The sequence below is a fragment of the Gossypium raimondii genome, chromosome 11, assembly GCF_025698545.1.
Source record: "Gossypium raimondii isolate GPD5lz chromosome 11, ASM2569854v1, whole genome shotgun sequence".
NCBI lineage: Eukaryota > Viridiplantae > Streptophyta > Magnoliopsida > Malvales > Malvaceae > Gossypium > Gossypium raimondii.
The window spans coordinates 55410391-55437440 of record NC_068575.1 but is presented as its reverse complement, the minus strand read 5'-3'; the positions used below and the strand labels follow the sequence as shown (position 1 = coordinate 55437440).

At 32.8% G+C, this 27050-nt stretch overlaps 5 protein-coding genes across 5 annotated transcripts; all 5 read left to right on the top strand.

The window, feature by feature from the left end:
- The first annotated feature begins 59 nt into the window (after positions 1-59).
- On the top strand, positions 60-3426 carry LOC105802744 (uncharacterized). The gene is made up of 10 exons (XM_012634566.2): positions 60-415; positions 598-734; positions 820-993; positions 1097-1333; positions 1421-1521; positions 1630-1702; positions 1787-1855; positions 2046-2153; positions 2892-3017; positions 3104-3426. Exons 1-10 carry the CDS (start codon positions 85-87, stop codon positions 3296-3298), a joined length of 1551 nt encoding a protein of 516 aa, XP_012490020.1. The 5' UTR covers positions 60-84; the 3' UTR covers positions 3299-3426.
- A 1018-nt stretch (positions 3427-4444) lies between these two features.
- LOC105801460 (probable WRKY transcription factor 43) lies at positions 4445-6640 on the top strand. The gene is made up of 2 exons (XM_012632757.2): positions 4445-4972; positions 6317-6640. The coding sequence occupies exons 1-2, from the start codon at positions 4581-4583 to the stop codon at positions 6492-6494; spliced, it is 570 nt and encodes a 189-aa protein (XP_012488211.1). The 5' UTR covers positions 4445-4580; the 3' UTR covers positions 6495-6640.
- Positions 6641-8545: 1905 nt separating this feature from the next.
- Positions 8546-9279, top strand: LOC105802747 (late embryogenesis abundant protein Lea14-A). The gene is made up of 2 exons (XM_012634570.2): positions 8546-8828; positions 8910-9279. Exons 1-2 carry the CDS (start codon positions 8623-8625, stop codon positions 9157-9159), a joined length of 456 nt encoding a protein of 151 aa, XP_012490024.1. The 5' UTR covers positions 8546-8622; the 3' UTR covers positions 9160-9279.
- Positions 9280-11547: 2268 nt separating this feature from the next.
- On the top strand, positions 11548-12579 carry LOC105802748 (late embryogenesis abundant protein At1g64065). The gene has a single exon (XM_012634571.2). The coding sequence runs from the start codon at positions 11743-11745 to the stop codon at positions 12400-12402; it is 660 nt and encodes a 219-aa protein (XP_012490025.1). The 5' UTR covers positions 11548-11742; the 3' UTR covers positions 12403-12579.
- Positions 12580-15997: 3418 nt separating this feature from the next.
- Positions 15998-17097, top strand: LOC105802749 (RING-H2 finger protein ATL67). Its single transcript, XM_012634572.2, has one exon. It carries the CDS (start codon positions 16196-16198, stop codon positions 16745-16747), a length of 552 nt encoding a protein of 183 aa, XP_012490026.1. The 5' UTR covers positions 15998-16195; the 3' UTR covers positions 16748-17097.
- Positions 17098-27050: the final 9953 nt, after the last annotated feature.

Sequence of the window (27050 nt, the reverse complement as noted above, 5' to 3'; positions counted from 1 at the left end):
AAATCAACACGCTAAAACTCAAATCTACGTGTCCTTCCTTATCTGTTAAAAATTCTATGCATCGCGGACTTCACTATTCCGAAAATGTTGAAAATTCACGCGCCACCTAACTTGATAAAGCCTCTCCTTTCCTTTGACTTGTCCTTTTTATCATCTATCTCTGCTACTCTTTCGCCACTCCAATCCGCCAGACTCCACCGCTTTCGTCTTCGTCGGACTTCAATTCGTGCAGTAGTCGCCATGTCCATCCCAAAATTCGACTCCACTGGCCAGTCAATGCCGGAGCACGTCGCCGGGAATTGGTACTCGGTACCGGGCCTCCGACTCCGGGACCACCGATTTATGGTCCCTCTGGATTATAAAAATCGGGAAGCTTCTTCTAAGATATCCATTTTCGCTCGCGAAATCGTTGCTGGTAATCCGACTAGTTTCCTTTAAACTATAATTTAGGAAAACTTGTTTAATTAATTTATTTTTTTGAATAAATCACTGTTTGATTAATATCTGATTCATTTTCGCTTGGGTTTCAAGAAACAATGTTGAAACCAGATTGATTCTAAGTTATTGAATAATGTTTAATGCTGAATTGGATTTCAGTTGGGAAAGAAGAGCAGCCAATGCCATATCTTTCATACCTTCAAGGAGGGCCTGGTTTTGAGTGCCCTAGACCAACTGAAGCCAGTGGGTGGATACTTAAAGCATGCGAAGAATTTCGGGTTGTATTAATGGATCAGGCATGGTCTCTTTGAAAATGTTTATATTGAAATTCACTGCCTCTTTATGCTTTGAATCCTTGATGTCTTCCTCTTTCTATTGCAGCGAGGAACAGGTTTATCAACCCCTTTGACTCCATCATCTATGCAGCAAATAAAGTCTGCCCAAAAACTGGCTGATTACTTGACACATTTTCGAGCTGACAGTATCGTGAACGATGCTGAATTCATCCGTGTTCGTCTTGTTCCCGAAGCTAGGCCTTGGACTGTTCTGGGTCAGGTATAGCAGTTTATACTCTGTTCTTGATGATTGTGCTTGTGTACAATTGTAATTTGCATATCACCGTGCCGTTATCTTATCCCTTGTTTTCTTGGTTGTATAGAGTTATGGTGGTTTTTGTGGTGTTACTTATCTGAGTTTTGCACCCCAAGGTTTGAAACAAGTGCTTTTAACAGGAGGGATACCTCCGATTGGAGATGGATGTACTGCAGATTCTGTTTATAGAGCTTGCTTTGAGCAGATTATTCATCAGAATGAAAAATACTATAAGAGGTTCCCTCAAGATATTGAAATTGTCCAAGATATTGTTACCTTTTTGGCAGAATCCGAAGCAGGCGGGGTGATGATCTTCCTCATTTGATCTTGTTGTTCTACCAAAATGCTAGAATTGTACCTCAAATCTTTTTCAAATTTCCTTGTTCTTCAGGTACCTCTTCCATCTGGGGGAATCTTAACCCCCAGGGGGCTGCAATTTCTTGGTCTATCTGGTTTAGGATCCAGCGCTGGTTTTGAACGCTTGCATTATATGTAAGACATTAGAATTCACACTTTCTAATTCCATCCTTTAGAACTTATGACTTAATGTTGTGCAATATATATTATTTTTTAGTTTTCATCTTTCACTAACAACTACAGGTTTGAGAGGGCCTGGGATCCAATTTTAGTTCCTGGAGCACCAAAGCAAATCAGTTCGTACTTTTTAAATACAGTAAGAAAACACAGATTTTTCCCCCCTTATTGATCACAAATTGAGGTTTTACTAGTGGATCTATCTAATGTCATTTACCTGCAGTACGAAAATTGGGTGTCCTTTGATACAAATCCACTTTATGCTATTCTCCATGAGTCAATATACTGTCAGGTAAGCTTCCATGCTTTTTAGAATGTTGCTTTCTTGAGTTTCATGGTATAGTTTGTAACATTGCACACGATCTCTAATGATGGAAAAGAATGTAACAACGTATTTGGTTTCTGGTTAAACAATCTTCACCTAGCAAGGTCTTGATACGTATGTTATTTGAACTTGATATTAACTACATTGTGTTCTAAAGGGTGCTTCTTCGCGGTGGTCTGCTCACAGAGTGAGGGCTGATCACGAGAGCAAATTTGATGCAATCAAGGCTGCAAAAGAAGGGCGTCCTGTGCTTTTTACAGGGGAGGTAATACTATTGTGTTTTAGAGATGACTACTATTACTACGACAAATTTGCATTGGATTGTCCAAGTTTATTCGTGATTTGGTTTCAAATAAGTTAAAGGCATGGCAACTTCTCAGAGACATTGAAGATATTTTATATAGCTTCCTGTCATCTACATAGAGTGAGACTTCATTGCTTGCTTTCTTGGTCAGATTGCGACTAGCACTGACATATAGGATCTCATGACTCCCAAGATTTTTTGTAAGCCCAAATAGCTATTGAGGTAAATATATATAGTGCAAGTCTTTCTTACTTGTATATAATGCCATACATTCAAACCTTGTCAAAGTGGACGTGTACCATGGCATCCCCTTGCATTTTGAGGAGCCAGAGTGGTGACGATTTTATTCAACTGAACCTTCATCTTGAAGGTGAATCTTCTTGTCAGTAATGTATGCTTAGGAATTTGATACTTTTCAGGAAAGAGTTTCGTCTACAATTATTATGGCTTCAGACATTTAAGTGTAGTTTGTGGCCTACAAATCGCTTTCCTGATTTTAGTTCTCTGCCATGGTTTTAGCATTTTTCTTTTTGGTTCATATTACAAACTGGGGGAGAGGGTGACAATAGCAAGGTCTGAACCCTGACTTTTGGGGTGCCAACAAAAGGCTTAACCATTGCTCGCTTATGCTGTTGGTGCTGTGGTTTTATCATGATGTTTATACTGCTAGTTAATGCACGTGGTTTTAAAACTATGCAGATGATATTTCCATGGATGTTTGATGAAGTTAAAGCTTTGAGGCCTTTCAAAGAGGCCACTCAATTATTGGCTGAGAAGGAAGATTGGCCTCCACTGTATGATGGCACTGCATTGAAAAATAACAAGGTATGAAGATTAGTATCCACATTTTCTTTTTTACGAAAATTCCAATTCGGCCTAGTACTTTATTAATTTATCTAAAATGCTAGCAGGTACCGGTAGCAGCTGCCGTATACTATGAGGATATGTATGTTAACTTCAAGCTGGTCAAGGAAACAGCGTCTCAGATAGCAGGAATAAGGTTATGGATAACCAATGAATACATGCATTCCGGGCTTCGGGATGGAGGTGGGCAAGTTTTTGATCACTTGATGGGGATGCTAAACGGGAAGAAGCCTTTGTTCTGAAATCAAAATTAGGGTATTGCCTGTGTACATAATGAGGAACCAAACTTTGTTCGGCACCAAGCTTGTATTTGATACGATTGTTGAGTTTCTTTATCATAATCAGCCGCACTGGAAGTGTCTTTGTCTTATGATTGAATCCATTTGCATGTTGTGCACTTAAGTTTTAGTTACAAAACAAGTGAAAGCATTGAGAGTAGCAAGTCTTTGATGGTAAGGGAAACTGATTTAGCTCACCAAAGTTTAAAAAAAAAAAAAAGTGTAGTTGAAGCTGACATAAGACAATAGAACATACGAGCAGTATAGTCAAATTGCGGGGAATTGACGAGTGACCAAATCGCTAAACTCTCACAATGGTTAAAGTACCGTACAAAACAAGTGAAAGAATTGTTTCCTATGGTTTACAACGCAATACAACTCACAATCATATATGGGGTCTTCCCTTATTTTCTAGAGCTGGATAGGATGCTATATCATTGTTTCAACTGTCATCAACAGTCAAAATTTTTGTACATTTATATGGATTTTGATTTGATGCATTGAAAATGTGTAAGTCTATGGATGGTCAAAAAGAATTAGATGTTGATAGATCATCAAAAAATTTTAAAACTAAGTTCATTTAGTATCATCTAGTTTACTAATAGTATATTAAGTTATACACTATTAATGCATCAACAAGGTGAAAATGCCGAAGTTAAATTGCTATAATATAGAGAAAACTAATTGACCCGGGATGTAATCTCCTTGTAAAATTAAGATTTTAGGTTATTTTCTCACTTCATACACAAAAAGGCAAATGCAGTTGGTTGGTAAGCAGAACAAATAATCAACATGTGTAGCACTTGACTTATATGGTAACATGAAAAGAAGGAAAGAAAATGCATTTGCACATGTATAGGTTTTTTATACAAAGAAGATTGCACTATAGGTTACAAAGAGTTACTACAATGTTAAATGTAAACTAAATTCTTCAGGTTATATAATATGAGTTTATATATGCATGCTTTGGTGATAACGTGTCGACTATCACTTGAGGGAGGGGAGAGGGGCAGTTGAACAGAAGTAGGTGAGATGTTGTTGGGTGCTAGAGAAAGGAATTACAACTTAAAAAGACCTTAGCAATTAGCCTCCTCCCTCTCCCAAATTTAACTCTTATCAAACACTTCTCCTCTTCTGTGTTGTACTTGTAGGGTGGGGGCAGTCCAACCTCTTTACCTTCCACCATTTTCCTCTCCCTTTTAAACTTCATTTCTTAATCATTCTCAGTTCTCTCACTTTCTCACAGATGGATGGCCAAGAAAGTAACCCACCGCCGCCCTTACTATCACCCCTTAATGTTCCTTTCCTCTTCCCAACTTCACTTCCCTCCTCCTCCTTGCATCCTCCTTTACAAACTCAAAATATTCTCCCCGATATCGATTGGGTTAGCCTCCTCTCCGGTCATGAGAATAAGCTAATGATTGAAAGCGGTTCTAATAATTTAATGTCTGAGAATGGAGCCGATCATCATCAGGATGCCAAGGGCGCCAATATGGATAAGAGGAAAGGCAGTAGGATAAAGAAGACAAGCCGGCCTAGGTTTGCTTTCCAAACCAGGAGTGAAGATGACATTTTGGACGACGGTTACAGGTGGAGAAAGTATGGTCAAAAAGCTGTGAAGAATAGCATACATCCAAGGTTTGTTTCTCTTACATGTACGTTGCATGGCATGCATGTTTATTCTTAACTTTTGATGCATTATATGATCCAAGTCGAACGTACTGCAGCTAAAATTTTAGCATGCATATGTTATTAAACCAAATTATATACGCTGGTTTCAATCTGCTGTTAACCAATTTATTGCAATAATTTACGTGTATCAATATTCTGCAATGGGCAGTATGACATGGGGAAGCCTTTTCAAGATATTCTTAACATCCATTTTTAAGTTTAGGGTTGGAAACGCTAACCAGCCAATCCTACTGATCTGAATCCAAGTTCTTTTATTTTTATTTTAAGAAATTTTGTAATTTTAATTTTTTAAAATTAAAAATACAAGTCAATTGTTAATATCCTTAAAATTTTTCTCCTAAATTTATTTTTATTACATGATTACAAAGTGAGTTTTTTTATTTAAAAATTATGATCCATCAAATTCATTAAAAAATTTTAATGATATTAACAATAATTGCTCCTAAATTTTGAATTTTAAAAAAAGAGATGAAATTTCTAAAATATAAGTTGGGAGGCTAAATTCTAAATGTATGTAAAATTTTAACTATTTAACAATTAAATCTAAAATTTGAAATTTGAAATTTAAAAAATAGAAAAAAATTCCCAAAAATAAAAATTAAGGGATTAAATTTTAAACTACTGTCAAAGAGCCCAAAATTATTATAATAATTATAATACTTGATGCATATATGAAAACTCTTTTCTATTCTTTTGTATCTAGCAAAAAGAAAAAGTTAAAAAATAATTTTACCGTTAATTCTTTAAACTATAATGTAATAGTTGACACAATGTATGAGGCACACTTGATTAAATGATGCAATATTAGTTTAAACTATGATATGGCATTTTTAAGGGATGTGATGTATTTACCCGACTGTTTATAGTTTAATTTGATTGTATTGACAAAGTTAAGACTTTATAATTCATTGAGTTAGTTATTCACGATTAATTCTAACTGAAATTATTGATCTTGAACTAGTGAATTAATCTGTTAAAATGCCATCATATTCTACATTCATACTATACCATTTATTTAAATTTATATTATAAGATTTGGTTTCAAAAATAACTATATTATTATCTATAATGTTTGGGCAGTTTTAATTTATTATAATTATTAATTTAGATATATTCGAGTTATTAATCCGATAATTCATTATAATTATTTTAAAAAGATTCTCTAAAAATGTGTGTACAATTTTGGCGATGTCTAGAACCCAAAACCCATCTTTTAATAAATAGAAAAGGGTACTCATATATTTAAATTATATTGTATTTTTTCTAATATTTTTTTAAAAAAAAATGAAGGAGCTATTATCGGTGCACGCATCACACATGCAATGTGAAGAAACAGGTTCAAAGGCTGTCCAAAGACACCAGCATCGTGGTGACCACTTACGAAGGAATTCACAACCATCCCTGCGAAAAGCTTATGGAAACCCTAACTCCTCTTCTCAGGCAAATGCAATTCCTTTCTAGCTTTTAGTTTCATGTTTGCTGTGATATCAATTAAGCTTTCTGTTCTTCTCATACGCATAAACTGCTTCTTTTTTTCCATTTTTATTTGCATGTAAAATTTGGAGTATAGAATCAATTGTAATAAACTTGTTTCGTCTTCTGTTTCCACTATAATGTTGTTCTTCAATCTTTGGATATTCACGTCATCACTGGGTTGACTTTGTGATAAAAACACAGCCCAGGCTTCATGCCAACTTGGGCCGGGCCGGTTGTATATGGATTAGGCATAATATCATATTTAGCCCTTAACGTTACTTTTTTGTCAATTTGGCCCTTTTTCTTTTTCTTTTTAAGTTAAATTTGACCCTCAACATTTTTAAAAAAAAATCATATTTGATCATCAATCTTTCAAACAAAGTTGAATTATTGTTTTTCTAACAGAAATTATGAATAAAACATTAAATTTTTAAACATGGCAGCCCATATAGTAATTCACATGTATTTCATGCTTTTTTTAATGAACTTTTATAATTTTTTAAAATTTTAATGCTTTTAATATTTTTGTGTATTTTGTGTATCTTTTATATAAAATCTTTAAATGAATTAAAATTATTATTTAAAATAAATTAAGTGACTAGAAATAAATATTTATATACAATTTTTTATCACTTTACCTTAGGAGTGAGCGCTCAATTCAATTAAGTCAAATCAAGTGAAAAAAATTTTGAGTTAATCGAGTTGACAAGTCTCATTTTATTATCCTAAATTGATTTGAAATTTTTTGAATCAAGTCGAGTCAAATCGAGTGAAATTACTCGAGTTAAATTTAAAAAAACATGTCAAATTAAAATATTGTTATAATATAACTAATTCCATGCTAGAGCACGTAAATTTGAAACCATACATATTTGAAAACTCTTTCAAAACAAAATAAATGGCAAAATAAGATACTTTAGTATGATAAACTTGAACAATTAATTTACTTATTTAGGTCCCAAAATTATCATTTTATTTTAAAAAAATTGTTTAACCTTTTGTATATATTCTTTAGATTTTTTAGAATTTTAATTTTTTAAATTTTTAAAAATATATCTTTTTGAAATTTTATAAATATTTTGAATTTTAAAAGAAATTTTAAAATTATTTTGATTATTTTTGTTGTATTTTTGTTGAAAGAGACCAATTTGTTTATTTTCAAAATTGACAAGGACTAGAAGGACATTTACACCAATTTTTATTTGAGTTATTCAAGTTATTCAAATTGTAAAATTCAACTTGACTTGAACTTGAATAAATTGAGTTGATTTAAAAAAAATGAATAACTCGATTCGATTAACTTAAAATTCGAAAAAAAAATTGATTTTTTTAGAGGTTGCTCAAATTAGGCTCAACCTTTTAGAGGTTGCTCATATAAGGGCTAAACATTTCAAAATGATCAAATAAGGGCCTAACATTTGCAGAAGTGCTCAAATAAGAGTTTTTCACATACTTAATCTCAATTTGAAGAAAAAATTAGGTAAATGCTGATGTGTTTAGAATAAAACACATAATACTTGAATAAGATATTGCTTGAAAAGAAAAGAAAGCAGTTAGAACATAATTTTAAACCTAATATACAACATTTGAGAAGCCATATTTAAACACTTTTGAAAAATTTTGACCCTTATTTGAATACTTTACAAAATATGAGGTCCTTATTTAAACATTTTAGAAAATTTAACCTCCATTTAAACGCTTTTATAAAAATTAGACATTTATTAGACTATTCTGTTAATTTTAATCTTTAATTCCTAAAAAGTTAAACCCTAATTTAAGTAATTGCCCTAAAAAGTTGTATATATTTCTTTGTCACGTAACTAGTAAAACATGTGTAAGGAGAGAAAGAAAGGAAAAGTAAAGAACAAGGAGCCGACAGCAGAGGTCTCCATCCACGGAAATACCACCTCCTCTACGCGTCTAATTCTACTCTCCCATCCACCTTCTTACGTGTTCCCAATGAAGCGATCCACCTATCACGTCTCATTTACACGTGGCACCAACCCAGATGCCTCCTCCGCTCTATATAAGTAAATGGGAAAAATCGAGCATTGGCGAAGCTCATCCTCAGAATACATCCTAGAATATATCAAAACCCTCCAAAAAAGACTTTGTACGGAATGTCGCAGTTGTTGGAGAAGGCGAAGGACTTCGTGGTGGATAAGGTGGCCAACATAAAGAAGCCGGAGGCTAGTGTCTCGGACGTTGATCTGAAACATGTGAGCCGTGAGTGCGTCGAGTATGGTGCTAAGGTCTCTGTCTCCAACCCCTACAGCCATTCCATCCCCATTTGTGAGATCTCTTACAATTTCAAAAGTGCTGGAAGGTAATGTTCCCTCTTCCTCCCTCTTCTTTGTTTATTTTGTTTGAATTATTGATTTTGATTATATGTGTAATTTGGGGACAGAGGGATAGCATCAGGGACAATACCAGACCCGGGGTCATTGAAAGCCGGCGACACAACGATGCTGGACGTGCCAGTGAAGGTGCCGTATAACATCTTAGTAAGCTTGGCAAAGGATATTGGTGCAGATTGGGACATTGACTATGAATTGGAATTGGGTCTCACCATTGATCTTCCTATCGTTGGGAACTTCACTATCCCTCTCTCTCAGAAAGGAGAGATCAAGCTTCCTACTCTCAGTGACATCTTTTAGATTTATCATTATTATGTCTCTCTCATACTCATAAAACTTGTGTGTCGCTGTAACATGAAGAATATATCGAACCATACTAGGTTGTTTTTCTTTTAATATGATACATCTTTTGCTTTATTACTCAACAGAGTTAATACCCAACTTTACTTAATTTTTTTGGTCTGAAGAATCAGGGTCCTTTACTTAATGATTAAGGCAGACATTTTATTAGACTTCACTTAACCCTTACCCAACAGGACAAGGAAGACATAAATACAATGCTGCGAGCCTGCCTGCCAACGAACAAATCAAGGCTGATTCAACCTTTTTCTCTTACCCTGAAGCTAAGACACATTCACTGAATTCGTTGCCAAACTTTGGGAAAGATTCCATACTTTCCCACTGCTCGCATTAATTCCCAAAATTTTAACAGTTTTCCATTGGCCAATAGTTATAGTGTGGACGAAATGGAAATTCATTTTCACAAAAAGCTAAAACAGGGATCATTCAGGATGACAAGACGAAACTAGTACACTTTTTCCCAGAACAGGCATTCCCAGTTTCGACTGGGAGATAACGATATAGGAGTAGCAACGCAACAGTCTCTAAAAAAGTTTTTAGGTATAATACCTCTCTTTCGGCCTTGGCCCTGCTTCTTATTCTTTTTATTACTTTTGCCCATTTACATCTAAATTTCCGTTAAAATTTTAATGACACTGCATATCAACAAAAAATAAAACAAATTATCTAAAATTTTAAAATGCAACAAAAATATTAAAACAATTTAATTTTAAAGTATAATAAAATTAAAATTATTGAAAAATTCAAAAATCTTAAACTAAGAAATTTATAAAAATTCGAAAGATTTGAAATTTTCATAAATTCTAAAAATTTGTTTTATGGATTTTGAGTTTTATTTATTTATTTATAAATTTTAGAATTTTATGGATTCTATTTAGAATTTATGGTATTTCTTTAATAAAACTTAAAATTCTTAATAAAAATGAAAAATGCAAAATATCTCTACAATTTCCAAAAATCATAAATTTCTTTAAATTTTATAAAATTATGGAATTTTCAAAACCATTTTCAGAAACCTTTAATTCTATTAAATTTTATAGAATTTTCAAAATTATTATTTTAAAAATAATTTGATAATTTTAAATCATGATTTCTTAGATTTTATAATTTTCTAAGGGTTAAAGCTTTTTGGGATTTTTTTTTAAATTTTAATGATATTTTGGATTTTTAGTTTTTAAAATTTTGAAAAACTTTGATTTTTTGGACACTGTCAGTATATGGTTGTTTGGTTTAATTCTTTTAACAGACAACTAGATTAGGGTAACAAACTATACAAAATAAAAGCAGAGGAGTCAAATTGATAAAATAGTACATGAACCAGCAATGGCACAGGGGCCAAAAAAGGTATTAAGTCTTCATTTTAGTGAAAATTTTTTGGTGTAATAATAAATCTAACCATTAACTCACTTCTTTTTTTTTTTTTTTACTTTAAGGCTTTTTTTCTAATCACTTTGATTTTCACCATTTAAATTTAATCAATTTGCTTTCTTTTAAACGAAACCAACTATTAAAATTTTAACATGGCTACTTGTATGGCAGCCCATTTATAAATCATAAAGAAAAAATCTAAAAGTAATAAATCTAAAATTTTAACAAATTTTAAAAAGTTCATGAAAATTATTCATATTAATAATGAAATATACATAAATTGTCATACAAGTTGCCACATTAATATTATTAAATTTGTAATAATTGGATCAAATTTTCCATTCAAAAGAAAATAATTTAACTATATTGAACGAGAAATGATAAGAAAAGAAGGGCTAAAAGTTATCAGATTAATTATGCAAAGTTTTTTCAATTATAAATGAGAAAAAAATTTAAGTTACCCTTTTACCGAATAAAAAATATTAAATATGCTAAACCTTTTTCCGGCAATGGTGTGTTAATTTAAATAAAAATTTCATCTAGAAGGCTTTTGATTAGGAACATGGTGCCCTAAGTGGCCGTGGGGTTTGGTAATTGGCCACCTCAAAACGTCAAATCAAAAGGCGGCTTCCTGTCCAGTTCTTAATATTGATGCTCAGGAAACTTCCTAACCTTAACTGCAGCAAATTTCTAATTTAATCCATAATCGATAATTCTGATACGTTTTTAATCAAACAGCTTATTTATATATATTGCTAAATGTTGAAATACATTAAAATTTGATTTGTAGTTGTTGTACACATATTTATGATCTGAAAAAAGAAAATCTCACTTTTTAATTCTTTTATAAAAATAATTTTAATTGGTATCATATGGAGGGTTGAAACTTGTTATTTTAATAAAATTTTAATCTATATATCGATCGAATTCCAAACGTGATTCAAGTGTTCGGTGGTAGTAACATTTTGCCGTTTCTGGTCTTTAACTTGATTGCCAAAGAAAAAAGAGCTCCAAGTCAACATAGAGCAGCTTGAAAATGAGAACTTTGGTAGAAACACATACAAACTTTACTAAAATATTATAAAACCCCAAATCAGATCCCTCCAAATCTCCACAACAAATCATTCCATCATTTTCCTTCCCCAAGCTGTAGCCATGGTGGAAAGGGACCAAGTAAGGCCTCTAGCGCCGGCTGCTGACGCTCCAACCAGTGATGACGGAGAGGCTGCTTTGCAACTCAAAAAAGTCAGACGCAAGAAACTCATCCGATGTTGCGCTTGCATCGCTGCTTTGTTCATCATCTTAGCCGTGGTCATTATTGTCTTAATTTTCACAGTGTTTCGAGTCAAGGATCCGATCATCAAATTGAATGCCGTCTCACTTACAAATCTGGACCTAATCAATGGTTCCATCCCTACATCTGGGGCCAACATATCATTAATAGCCGACGTCTCCGTCAAAAATCCTAACATAGCGTCTTTCAAGTATAGGAACACCACCACTACTCTTTATTACTACGGCACCGAAGTCGGGGATGCTCGAGGCCCTGGGGGCACCGCAAAGGCCCGTCGGACCATACAGATGAATATCACCGTTGATATTATAACGGATCGGGTGTTGGCCAGTCCAAATCTGACTGCGGATCTCACTTCTGGGACGTTGACCATGATCAGTTACTCGAGAATTGGAGGAAGGGTGAATATGTTAAACATTATAAAAAAGCATGTTACGGTAACGATGAATTGTACGGTGACAGTTAACATCACCAGCCAGGCAATTCAAGAACAGAAGTGCAAGCATAAGGTTGATCTCTAGCTTTGAAACTATTTTTGCTTCTTGCCTTGCCCTCTAGCTTACATACATACATACATACATATAATACTATTTTACATAGATAGCGGCATCTTAGGTAAGTGAACTTATGGTATGATTATAATTTCTTTATCACTGAAGCTTTTGCCGAAGTTAGCTTTAATACAATGATTTTTTTTTTTTTTTGGCTCGTTTGATACAAAATTGATCAATTTCACATCACAGCCACGTATTTATAACAGAAGGGATGTTACTTCTTTTAGGAACTAATGTATTTTTTATGCTCATTTTATCATTCATAAAAATTAGTTTTTTCGAAATTTATGTAACAAGCTTATTATGAAGGGGCTTTAATGTTTTGTCTTCATTGAAGCTGAGTCAAGAGAGCAGAGACAAAGCAGCACATATAAGACAGAAATTAGGAGAGATTCGGGTTTTTTTCAGAAATAAACCAAAATTTTACATTATTTACGAAAATAACTCACTTTAAAAATTATGTATGTAAATGACTTGTTTTAAACAGTAAATATCGGTGACGTCATTGTCATTGGCATCACCACCTTTGGTTTTAAAAAAATAATAATTTTTTTAGATGTTGTCGTTGTCATTGGCATTACCGAATTGAATTATGATTATATAAAACGGTTAAGAACCTGATAAAGCAATTACTCTTTTAGATTGGATGAAGAAAGTGGTGACCCATTTCCCCTTCAACACAAATTAAATGATTTTAAACTATTGGTTTATTTGCATTAAGTTTCTCTTTTAAATTAAATTTAAATAATTCTTAAAATATAAGAATAACAACAATAAAATTAAAATTATATAAAATTCTTTTTAAATTACCCAAATATATCCTTCAAGAATTTCCCTCATGTAAAAATTTTTATTTAAAACTTGAGGAAAATTTTTGAGGGGTATATTTGAGTAATTTAAATAAGAATTTTATATAGCTTTAAGTTTATTGTTTTTAAAAAATAATAAAAATTGAAAAGAGTTTATTTTTGTTATTCTTATATTTTTTAAAGGCTATTTAACTTCAATCCGGTGCCGCCAATGGCAACAGCGACACTCAATTTTTTTTTAAGCCAAGGGTGGTGACGCCAATGGCAATAATGCTGCCGACGTTTACTATTCAAAATAAATAATTTATTTACATAATTTTCAAAATGAGATATTTTCTTAAATAATGTAAAATTTTGAGTAAGTTTTATAAAAAAGCCGAGAGATTCCTATGTTGGTTCAGTTAAAAATATTTAAAAAATTCACTCATCAATCAACTAATTGACTAACCGACTTAATATTTATCCGTTTGTTTAGTTAAATTAATTGTTTAAATTAATTTTTTTTCTTGTTTATTTTTATAAAAGAGAAATAAAATATGAATTGTGGTTGATTTAAGTTTTAGTTAAAAACTTATATATTATATATTTTAAATTTATTTTAAAAATTAAAAATAATATATATTAGAAGTTGGTTTAATTCTAAAATAATATATATTATTAATTAACTTCAGTTTTTGCTCACAAGACTGCGGATGGTTACTTGGTGCAGTTAACATTGATTAAATTTGCTTGTACAGAATGGCACCCTCACTTATGTTGATTTTCCTCACCCCCAACGCCTTAAATTCTACCCAACTTATTTCAGAAACAAAAAAATTGACCGGACCTTTATCTTCAACAACCGTGTTCCACTTTTTTCTTTTTCTTTTTTCATTGATTACTTGAATGAGATGCCTACGCCAGCCTTAGGCATTGAACAACTATTAATAATTTGGTCCAGCCGTAGGCCAGAGAGCAATGAGATGCCTACCTCCAAAACAAAAGAAACAGAGAAAAAAAGAAAAAGAGGAAATTTGATGGGTAAATTTCATAGGTGTTAACAATGTAAGCATCTTTAACAGGCAACTTGCTTGTTTAATGCTTACTACTACTATTTATTTCGTGGCCCAAAGTTGCCATCATCGAAATATACATCGGATGGTGTGGAAAATTAGATACATGATTTCATTGACCAAACACCATAACCCAAAAGAAGGGAGGAAAAAAAAATTACAGTCTAAAAATAGAACGTCAATAATAATAATAATAATATATCGTAAAGAAAAGATAAATAAAAATAAAAAATACATAAATTTTTACGTTAAAACTCTTTCGAAAAAAACTACGGACAGAAAAGAAGAAAATTTACTATGTCGAATTCGAATGATTACAAGAGGAGTTTCGACTACATCTATTTATAAGTTAAAAAAACCTAATTCTAATCAAAATCAAATATATTATGTTAATAAATAATAAATATATTATACTCATAAATACTAAATATTCTAGAAAGAAAATATATTTTATTCAACTTTAACTTACAAATAATCTCTTAAAATTTGGGTAACGTAACCTTAACATACCTACAGAGTGAACTTTGACTGAATCAAAACTATATTATTATTAGTATGAAAAGGTGGGAAATAAAGTATTTGGCACTGTAGTAACGAAAGTGGGGACAGGTTCTTTGCTTTTGGCCCTTTTCACGACCATGGTTTAAAAAGAGTAGGATCACATTGCTATTTTGTTAATTTGTTGTGCTTTTTTCATACAATCAAACCCAAATTTGTGCGACTAATGTCATGCAATTGTATACCTTTTTCTTTTCTTTTACCCATTAATGGTGAATGAATCCATGACCCCAAAACTTAGTAGTGGCTAGCAGCTTTCCTTCAATTAAAAGAGAGCAGAAACAGAATTAGCTTGACCGGAAAGGAAAAAGTACCATTGAACACTAAATGCAACACCATGACCATTATTCAGTGTTATACTAAACATCACACAACCTGTTTAAGTGGAGCCTCTGTTTTTAAGGTCTCAGCTACTGCTGCAATGCAAGTGAAATGGGGAAGAAAGTCCATCAGATGTTAGTGTTTTGTCTATAAATGCATAGATGAAATATATCTATGGTAGATTGTGTAAAAGAAGAGCTTGCTGATGTTGGCTTCCCATGCTTTTTTTTTTTTAATTGAGACAAAGATATATGAAGAAGTTTTAACCTTGTATGTATAAAATAAAACATCATTCCACTAAAAAGTATCATGATAGTGTGCGAAATGCTGAAGAAAAAAAGGTATTAGGTTCCCACTAAAAAGTAGAAGAATATTGTAGAAAAAGCAAGAAAAAAACAAAGCATGCCACTATAGTATGAATTCAGACTAGCTTTCTCCATTGTTAATAACTTAGTAACTACAATTATATATATATTGAAAAAGAAGGTACAAATTAAGCTGAACACCTTTTGGAGTTGGGACCAAACTCTGGGACACTACAAGTTGCTGCCATCGCCATCCTTTGAAATTTCTTCCCATTCAAAGATTTCTGATTTGGCTCTTTCCATAATGTTTTTTGTTAGAGTTGTGTGAAGGTCAAGGGCCGAATAAAACTACACTTCTTCTATTTGATATTAATTTAAACAATGTGTTTTAATATGACTGCATTGCTTCTATTAGACTTTCATTAAAAACTAAGAAACTAATTTAAAATTGCAAGAAAATTAAGGAAAAAGAAATAATGAAAATAGAAGATAGCTAGGCAATGGGATGCGCAGAGAGGGGCAGTCCCATTGTTTGAGGGAGAAATGAAATTGAAATCACGGCAAAGCTAAGAAAAAAGAGTCAGTGGGCAACATCACAATAAATGACACCCCGCTGTTTCCAAACTGAGTATTAAATGCAGCAACCCACTTTCTCATCTCTTCCTTTACACTTGCCTTTTTTCCATCAACAAATGGATCCTTGCCTTGCCCCCAAATGTCCACTCCTTCCCCTTCCTCCCCTACCTATCTCACCAACTTAGGCCTCGGCTATTCCATTGCCATCGCCGTCGGTTTCCTCGTCCTCCTCTCCACCATCCTCCTCGCTTCTTACATCTGTTTCCGCTCTTCCACTTCTCCTCGCGCTTTCTCTTCCAATCCCTCCGCTATCCCCGCCTCCAACTCCGATGGCATCCTGCTCCCCACTATTATCTTCGTTGCTGAAGATGAAGCCACTGATAACGTCGTCCTCGGACTCGACCAGGCCGTTATCAATTCTTACCCCAAGTTCCAGTTCTGTAAAGACTCGGCTGCTAGTAACTTGAACACCACATGTTCCATTTGTCTGTGTGAGTACAAGGATTTGGAGATGTTAAGGATGATGCCTGAGTGTAAGCATTATTTCCATGTTTTTTGCATCGATGCTTGGTTAAAACTCAATGGATCTTGTCCCGTTTGCCGGAACTCGCCGCTTCCGACCCCACTTTCCACTCCCTTGTCGGAAGTCGTGCCGTTATCTCAGTTCGCTGCGGATCGGAGGATTAGGTGACTTTTGGGTGTCATCGTGTTTTTTTCCCCTGCCCAACAAAGAAGAAAACAATTTTTTGGGGTTAGGTAATTAAGGAACAGGAAAATTGGGTATGGAGTATTTTTGGTCGATGGATTATGATATTTGGTTATTTTAGGGGAAACCGAGGGAAAAAGAAAAGGATTTTTAGCGAATCGGGTGCTTTATGAGTAGCATGAATTAGGTGGTAAAAAGTGATTCAGTGGGAGTTCATTTTAGTTTCGGGATTTGTTTCAGCAAATTATATAAGCTTAATTTTGAAATGAATAATTTGCATCAATTTTGTTTTCTTTGTTCATTTATGAGACATTGACTCGGTTCCTCTTGTCTAATGGTTTCAGTCCATTTCTTTTTATCTGATTAAATATTGTTGTTTTCTTCTATAAAACTCGAACCTTTGGTTAATATCCCTAAAGCTTCTTCTTCTTTTTTTGTTCTTCAATACTAAAAGTTTATTGTCTAATTGACGATAAAACCGACTGCCAGGAATGGCAGAGAGAGAACAGAGGAACTAAAGAGAACCCACTGATATATGAATGAGGTGAGGGTCATGTCAAAAGAGTCCTGAGACACAGTGCTATTTGCTTCTGACATTCCGGATGGAATTGAGTCAATACTGCAGAACTTTTTGACATAAAATAGACACAGCATGACATTGAAAACAAGGACCGTCCATCGTCCCCTTCGTTTAATAATGTTTTCTGATGGATTAGATGATATGATGATGGGAAACCAGTTCAGAACCTAATGACTAATTATTCATGGCTGCGAAATAAACAAAAATTTAATTCTATAGTCATAGAGGTACGGATAGATGAAGATGAAGAAGAAGAAGCAAATGGCATGATATCATCATCTGAATGAAAGTAGGTTTGTCTGTCCTTGTCTTACGACTTAAAGAGAGTTTGAGAGTTAAAAAAGAGACAAATTTTTGCACATGGGAATGGGCCAATGCTTTTATAAAAGTGGAGTCGGGCCACCATAACATCGACTATGTACTAGACCTGTCCATGGGCCAGGCCGGGCCGGGTTCAGGCTGGACCCAGAAAATTTTTTTGGCCCGGCCTGAAATATGGGCCTAAATTTTTGCCTAGACTCGGCCCAGAAAAAATATCATAAGCCTGAGCCCGGCCCGGCCCATTTTTTAATAAACATTAAAAAATTATTTTAAAAATAAAAAAATATTTTAAAAGTATTTTAAAATTAAAATAAAAATAAAAATAAAAAAATAAAAATAAAAAATATATATTTATTATATTCGAGCCGGGCCGGGCCCGGGCCAAAAAAGTGGTGCCCGAGGCTTGGCCCGTTTTTTAAACGGGCCTCGCTTTTTTGCCCAAACCCATATTTCGAGCTTATATTTTTACACGAACCCTCCCATATTTCGGGCGAGCCGTCGGGCCGGGCCGCCCGGCCCATGGACAGGTCTACTATGTACTATATATTCATGCTTTCTTTTGGATTGAATTTGGGGCATGATTCTTGAAATTATAAGGTTTTAAAAAATCTTGTATTTCCCCCTTTTAGTAAAATAAATCATTAATTTTGAGAATTGTAAATAGGGTCAAAAGTTAACAAGTGTTAAATAAGGATATAGTAAAATATTTAAAAAAAAATATATGTGACAAATTTTTAATGCTGCTTGTGGAATAAAAAAAATTATACCGCTAATGTAACAAATACTTACCCTTATTATAAATTATGAATCAACCTTAAACTTAAACATTAATCTTTTTATCCTTTGCACGGAGCGACTTGGACATCTTATCGAGGAGGCAATTGAAAAGGGTAGTTCTTTCAAGAGGTCCGTCATTATCTCACTTTTTCTTTGTTGATGGTTTTATACTTCTTTGTGAGACTAGTAGGGATCAAGCAGTAGTGGTGAATAGCATTTTTGGAGACTTTTTGTTATTTTTATGGGGAGAAGGTGAGCAAGAATAAATCTTAGGTGTTTTTTCCCCTAATATGTCAAGAGTTGTTGTTGAGGCGATATGCAACAATGTGGATTTTAATCGAGTTGAGGATCTTGGTATTTATCTAGGATTGTTGTTGCTGCATAATAGAGTTACAGTAAATAGTTTTGATTTTGTTGTGAATAAAATTCGGGAAAAATTGTCTGGTTGGGAAGCGAGGAAACTATTGATGGCAGGTCGAATAACTTTGGTACGGTCAATTCTTCTAGCTATTCAAACTACTTTATGTATATCGTTCAAATCCCTATCTCTGTGTGCAATGAGATTGAAAGAATTTCTCGTAATTTCATTTAGGGAACTACTGCTGATACAAGGAAAAATGCTCTTTTATCATGGGGAGACTGTTGTTGTCCGCTGGATAATAGAGGGTTGGGTTTGCGGAACTTAGTTGCCCAAAACAAATTTTCTTTACTAAAACTTGGTTACCGTTTGCTCTCGAATACTGATGCATTATGGGTCAGTGTGTTAAAGAAAAAATATAGTGTACAAAGGGTACTTTCATTTTCTATTTTCAGCAGTAATTGCTCTTTCTTGTGGAAATCTTTAATGAGGGTTTGGCCAGAAGTTATTGGTAATGTTTACTGGTCTATTGACAATGGTAGCATCATGAACTTCTGGAATGATGTGTGGATTAGGTAGTGTGGTCCCCTACGAGAAGTTTTTAAAGGATTTGACCAGCCAGATAACACTTTACACGTTTGTGATTTGGTGACTGAAAATGGACTTTGGGATTGGGATCGTCTTAATGATCTTGTCCCAAGGCACATTGTTCGACAAATTGCAATGATGATGCCTCCAAGTGTTGAGGTGAGATCGGGTTGTTTGGTTTGGAAATGGATGAAAAATGATGGGTTTTTCTTTGCTGAAACTTATAAGAATTTATTTATTGAGGATAATGGTGCTTCTCCTATTTAGAAGGTGATTTGGAAAGCTCGGGCGCCTCAAAGGGTGTGCATTTTCTTATGGCTTCTGTGGCAGGATAGACTGTTGGCGAATTACGAAAGAAGGCAAATGCACATGACAGATGTAATGGCCTAAATTCAAGGTTATCGGAACAGTGGTTTTGTAACCACAAATCTGATTTAAAGAGAAATTTATTTTAATATTTTTGCATGAATATCAATATGATAGGAAAATCATATGAAAATATCGATAGAAAAATTTTACCGATTTAGTGGTTAGTTAGAAAAAGAAATTATTGAAGAAATTGGGTAAAAATAAGCTATCGAGACCTCGATCTCGTAAAATCGAGTCGGAAATATTTTTATAAACATTTATGAAGTGTTAGTAATATGGTATTAAAATTTCGTTAGAAAATTTCTACGTTTTGGTAGTTAATTAAGTGAAAATGACTAAAAGTTACTAGAAGGATTAAATAGCTCAATTGTTAAATGAGGAATGACGTAAATTGAAAATAAGCCCAAAATGAGATATTTTGGGCGGCATAAGCTGAGAAAAATAAGGAGAATTGGTGAAATAAGGGCAAAATGAGAAAATAATAAAATTTACTAAAATAAAAATGGGACTAACTTGTAATATCTAGAATTCTCTTCATATTTTCTTCATTATCATCAGCAAAAAACGTCCTAAGGGTTTATTCAAGCTGGTATTTCATAATTTTTGCACCAAGTGAGTTAATCCTTGCCTTTTTCTTCTAATTTTTGTGTTTCTAAGACTTTTACAACTTGGTCCTATTACTAAATTCATTAGTTTTTGATTTTATGAATGAAATTGAAAGTTGCTATGAATATGTGCTGGAATTTTATGATGAAATAGCTTGAAATTGAAGCTTTAGTTTGTTTATGAGATGATTTTATTAGGTAATTTCAATAGAAATTGATTTGTAGGACCTAATTGTGAAAAAGTTGGGAATCAAAGTTTAGTGCTAAAATTATGATTTCCAAAGGTTATAAAGTAGTTTAAAGTGATATAATAAAGTGTTAATTGAGAAAAATCATCTCAATTGAGAGGTTAATTGAGTAGGGACGAAATTATCATTTATTGAAAGCTTAGGGGAAAAATCGTAATTAACATCATGCACTAAAACAGTTTTGGACAGCAGCAGTAGGTTAACTTTGAAAAATGACCATAAATTGTGAAAATTGAATTAGAAGATTAATAAAATATGAAATTAAATCTTATTGAGTCTAATTTCTTATAGAAGAAACGATGTAAGCAATGAAATTGTAAATCATGAGATATAATAGGTTTTGTGAGACAATGTCAGAATGATTTCGGGTTCCCCTATTCTGACTTCGTAAAATCATCAAAAATTGGATAAAAATAATTAGGAGCTTAAATTTATATGTTTAAAATCCTTAATGAGTTTATTTTCAAAAAAAATAAACGAGAACATCATCCGAATTCTGTACGAGGAGATAATTAATTTTTAGTGAAGAAGGGTTAAAACTGCCAGACAACAAAATCGGGATGAATTTAAAGAATAAACTGTACTTATTGGCTAAACAAAAAATTCTGAAAATTTTATGGTAAGAAGATATGTGAGTCTTGTTTCAGGGAAAATTAGTGGTTCTTAATTTGGAGTTTCGTAACTCATGATATAAATAATTTAGTGACTATGACTCAAGGAGACAGCTCTAAATGAACTATAAATAATAATGGGATTATAGAGAATGTTACATATGAACATGAAATGTATTAAATTAGTGATTAAATTTATTTATTTAAATCCAAAAAATTCAAATACGAAGCTAGATCGAGGAAAAGAAAAAGTTCGGGATTAGTAGATTTTTGCATACGAACAAGTATCGAGGTAAGTTCGTGTAACTTGAATTATATTCTTAAATGCTTGAAATGTTTGTTATTGATGTGAATATGATTTGAATGTTCATTGTATGAAAATTGATGAAACATTGATATATTTGATAAAAAGGGGAAGAAATCTCGGTTGAATGGAAGGAAAATTCGATGGATCTTTGAAAAGGAATTGACGGTAAAAAGGATCTAGCCCGGACGGGTGATCCTACGGGTGATCCTATCCTGATATAGCCCTTTCGAAGAATATGTGGAAAATGGATTTAGCCCGGACGGGTAATCTGAATTAGGGTTTGAATTTAGCCTGGACTGGTAATTCAGATCCAAGCTCGTTAGAGTAATTGTCATTGCAGGGGATTTAGCCTAGACTGGTAATCCCGACAATACTCTATGTGTTTATATTACAGGGGATTTAGCCTGGACTGGTAATCCCGCTGTAAGGATGATGTTCGCGGGAGTGTGCTCTCTTAAATGGAAATGTACGCACATGAATATGAATTGACGGACCCAGATTTGTACACTTAGGTGTACCCCTGAAAATCCATCGAAATTCCAAGTAGTTCAACGAGATAAATATGGAAAAATAACAAGGGAATGAAAATCATGGAATTGATGAGTTCATCAATCATGGTATATATATTATTGATACATGGAAATTATTGAACTAACTTGAATGTTGAGTTTGTGCATGTTAAAGGAATAATGCAATGAATGGATGTATGAATGTTTATTGCATTGTATTGAAAATATTAGGTAAGTATAATTCTTGTTACATGAGCTTACTAAGCACAAAGTGCTTACCCTGTTTCCTTTTCCCCTGTGTTGTAGTGTTAAGAGCTCGGAGGTTGGATTTGGTCAGAGATGCATCACACTATCAACCTCAAGATCTCGGTAAATAAAGAAACTTTATTTTGGAAATCAATGGCATGTATAAGCTAGTAAAGTAAATGTTAATGTGAAATGAATGTATGGTTATCCATTGGTATGGCTAACAAATTTTGGTTTTGGTATGTGATGAGGTTATCTTATGAATATGTTAAATCTATCTTGAAAATATGTTGAAATGGATTGGTTGTGTTGGATTGGTCTCGGTTTAAAATTGCAGGAAAGATTAGATATTTATAAAGGGGTTATATTAAGTTCAAAAAAAACTTTGGGATTTTGCAAAAAATTTCTTATGGTTTCGATTTAATCCCGGTTTGGTCCCGATGTATGTTTTGGGCTTCGGAGGCCCATCTAAGGGATGTCATGACATGTTGCGATAAATGAATAGTATTTAACTTGTAATAACAAAAAAATTATTCGGTAAAATCTGGTAATGCCTCATACCCTATTTCGGCGACGAATATGGGTAGGGGGTATTACAACAGATGATGGTAATTGCGTTTTGTGTAATGGTGGCTTGGAAAAGGGGGTTCATGTAGTTCAAGATTGCTCATTTGCTAAAGTTGTATGGTTAGCAGCGGTTCCAAGGCAAGCTTAGAGTATTTTTTTTTCTTTTGACGTTTAAGGAGTGGCTATTATGGAACTTGCATGGTAAAAGTAGCCTGAGTAGTGATGATATTGATTAGCAAACTCTATTTGTAATTTTATGTTAGCTACTTTGGAAAATAAAAATATGTCTGTTTTTTTTTTCTAATAGTCACAAGTGCACCTAAGTCATCGTGGATACAGGTTACACTTGGGTTAGGAGTTACCAGATTCATATGTGAAAATGAAACCGCCAAGAACCATGAGGGTCCTTTCGAGTTGGTCGCCTCTAAAAATTGGTTAGGTAAATATTAACTCAAATGGGGCTGTGCGATTAGTGGACAGAGTGCTTCTATTAGAGGAGTGTTAAGGGATTCGAATGCAAACTGGTTGTGGGGTTATACGATGAGTTTCGACAAAGAATCAGCTTCTAAAGTTGAGACAAGAGCGATTTTATAGCTTGGGAGAAGGGGTTCAAAAAGGTTGAAATTGATTGTGATAACATTTTGTTAGTTGAATTGATCTTGTCTGGTGGAGGAGCCAATAGTAGCTTAGTGGAATTAAGATTATTACATCAGTTGCTATGTCGAAGATGGGAGGTTCGTGTCCGACATATTCTGAGGGATCAAAATGGGGTTGCGGATCACATGACTAAATGTGCTGACACAAGAGACTCTTTGCTCCATTTGTTTGTAGTTTCACCAGTTTCAGTTAGAAATTTGTTGGTTGAAGATCGTAATAGGTTTAGATCCTTTTAATGTATGAATTGATTGTTGTAATCGTTTAATGCTGTCTCTTTTCTACCAATTTTTTTTTAATCCATGTCATATAGGTGTCAAATTAGAGCTTTAATCATTACTACAAATAAGCTTAGGCATTAAATTTTAATTTTGGTTCAATAATATACATGAGAATTTTATTTTAATTTAATTGTGCATAAAAATATAAATACATCAATTTATTTTTATATTAGATGAATATAATTTTCTGTAATATATTATTTTCAAACTTTTCTTCTTTTTTTTCTTCAAGTCATTTGCTTCTTTTGCGGTGTTAGCTTCCGTGCTGGCTATCATCCACCTTTTTCTCCCTCCCACCAACCATTTCTTTCTTCTCTTCATTCACTCCACGTGTCTTCCCTCTTTTCAGTTTATAGATCTATTTTGTGGGCCACCAACAATTTTCCTTGAAAAGTGGGTGGCTCTTCGCCGACTTCTTAATTTCTTTTTGTTTTAAGAGTATTTCAAAATAATAAATGATTTCATGAATTAATTTGGACTGTGTTGTCTTAAATTTTAGGGTAAACTACATGGTTAGTCACCCAACTACCAAATTTTTTTTATTTTAGGCATCCAAAACAAAAAGGTTGCAATTTAAGCACCCACATTGCATAGTTTGATCATTTTTATCACTCCCATTAAAATCACAAACAACAAGCAGACATGGCAGTTGAAAAATTGATATAATAACAAATTTAGCCATAAACTTTTACATAATATATCAATTTAGTCATTTTAAAATATTAACTTTCAAAATTTCATCCTCGAGTTTAAAAAGTTTAGTGGGCAATTGTTAAAAGCAATTTAGTCGAAAGAAACACAAAATGAAAGAGTTTCGAGCATAACTGGCATTTAGCCTTGCATGATTCAACCAACATTATTGTTGTTTTTCCTTCTTTTCTACCCGTAAAAAAGGGTTTCTTTTTCCCTTTTAAGTTTATCCTCTTTGGGTTCTTCAAAGAAACAACAATCTAAGAAAAAAAATGGAGTGACATCCTTGTCTTGATGAATATGAAAATTTTATTATAAGGATGAGTACATGCTGGTTCGTATTTTGTTTGATTTTGATTTTGGGTTTCATCTTTTTTTCTAGGTTCTAAATTTATGTTGTTATCTTTTTTTACAGGATCAATGGCGTTTCACCCACTTTGACTCCAGTTAAGGTTAGCTTTCTACGAAACCTTCTTCAAATATGAATGCATTGCCCCAACTTTGACCTGTGGGTTTTCATGTTTTGAAATTTTCAAACCTTTTTTTTTTACTCATTCAAGTTCTTATTTTTGGCTTTTTAATTTTCAGGACATGGAATTTAGTTGGACGTTGTTCAGGATTTAACAGATCTGAATCTTTCAATTAAAAAGGATTATATTACACGATAAAGATTTTGAGGATTAAATTGTGATTATTTGTCAATTTTGAGGGTTAATTTTTTAAAATTATGATTAAACTAATATAATATGTAAAATTTTAGGGTTATATTTGTTATGATACTAATTTTTTAACTACCATGTCAGCATGTCGTTTGTGATTTTAACGGGAGTGACCAAAATGATCAACTTATATAACGTGAGTGTTTAAGTGCAAACTTTTTATTTTGGGTGCCTAAAATGAAATGTTTTGATAGTTGAGTGACTTTCTGTGTAGATTACCCTAAGTTTTTATTTTTTTATTATTTAATAAGTCTTTACTTTTAGAAATTTTTGTCTGCTCTTGTGGCACATTTTTTAATCTTGCTTATGCATGTAGTCTTGCTTTTGCAAGTGATTTTAGGGATGATTTTGTTGTCGTTCTCTTAAGTTTGGTGGATGCTTAGTTCTTTTCTCATTTTACCTACCGTTTTGGACTATTTGGGATTGATTTCTTTATCGTGATAGTTGCTTGCAGTTATTCTAAATATGTCGTGTTTGAGTTGTGCCAAAGTCGATCATTAACGTGTCATATTGTTCTATTGATGCTGAATGTTGATAGAGTTTGTCCTTCACCTCCAACGACAAGTGTTTTTTCTTTTTCTTTTACCCGAGTCATAAGGTCTCATTCATGGAACGAATTAACGAATTTTCCCTTTCAAAATTAAAGTTTCTTTTTTTAATAAATAATTCAATTAAAGTTTGATTTATACAATTATGCAAAATTAAAAATTATTTATTGTATTGAGCATTAAATTGATATACAATCAACCCTCACTATAACAATATTTCGCTATAATAACAAAATTTCTAGAATAATCAATTTTTATATTTTATTTTATCTCTCTATAACAACTTTTCACCTATAATACTAATATCCATAGTTATTAAGTACATTCTTTATAACAACATAGGGTCTAAATTTTTGAGTAAAATTATCGTTATTCCATATAAGTAGTCTTATTAATTAAAACATTATTTCAATAAAATGATTAATTTCTCGTGAAGAAATATATTAATCATATTTTATTAATTGAAAATAGTCTTCAATGAGTGGAATTAACGATATCAATTTAAGAAACTATTAAGTTCTTTAATTAGATATTCGCTATGAATTTGGAACACCATAAACTTATAAATTGATTACTTGAATTTAGTAACTCATTATAAATTAATTAATTTAATTTGATAACTCATATTGATTAATTGAACTTGTAATATTTATGTGATTCAAAAAAAAACTTGTAAGATTTATGAACTTTATAATTAATCACGTGAAATAATGCAAAATAAAATATACATAAAAGCAATAATACATGCACATGTTATAAGTCTTTTAATTTTGTTGATTTGAATCTCACTTTCTTTCTTTTTCTAACAAAATTCTCACTGTTGACACCATTTTTTTGATAAAACGGGATCGACTTGGATTTTTAAAAACGAAAAAGAACATGGGAGTCGCCACCAATCCTTTTTTATCTAGGTGTGATCGGATCACCTTATAATTTAATCATTTTAGTAAAAGTTTTAAATTTACTAAAACGATAGTTTTTGGTCTACAAAATCTAGAAAAAAAGGGTTCGGGAGTCAGTTACGCATGAGGAAGGATTAGCACCCTCGATGCGCCCAAAACTGGTACCTAGTTGATTAATTAGTGTGTTAGTGTCGAAGATTGAAAACTTTAAAGAGATTTAAAATTCGATCCTTTATTGAAATGCTAAAAAATTTGAGGAAAATGACATACTTTACGTTAATCGAGAAAAGAGAATTACGTCCCGTAAGTTAGGACACAATACATCATATTTTTTAGAATAATCTCCCTTTTGTTTTTTCCTCAAAACATGTTTATTTTAGTTTTTAAAAGGATATTCGGTTATTTGGG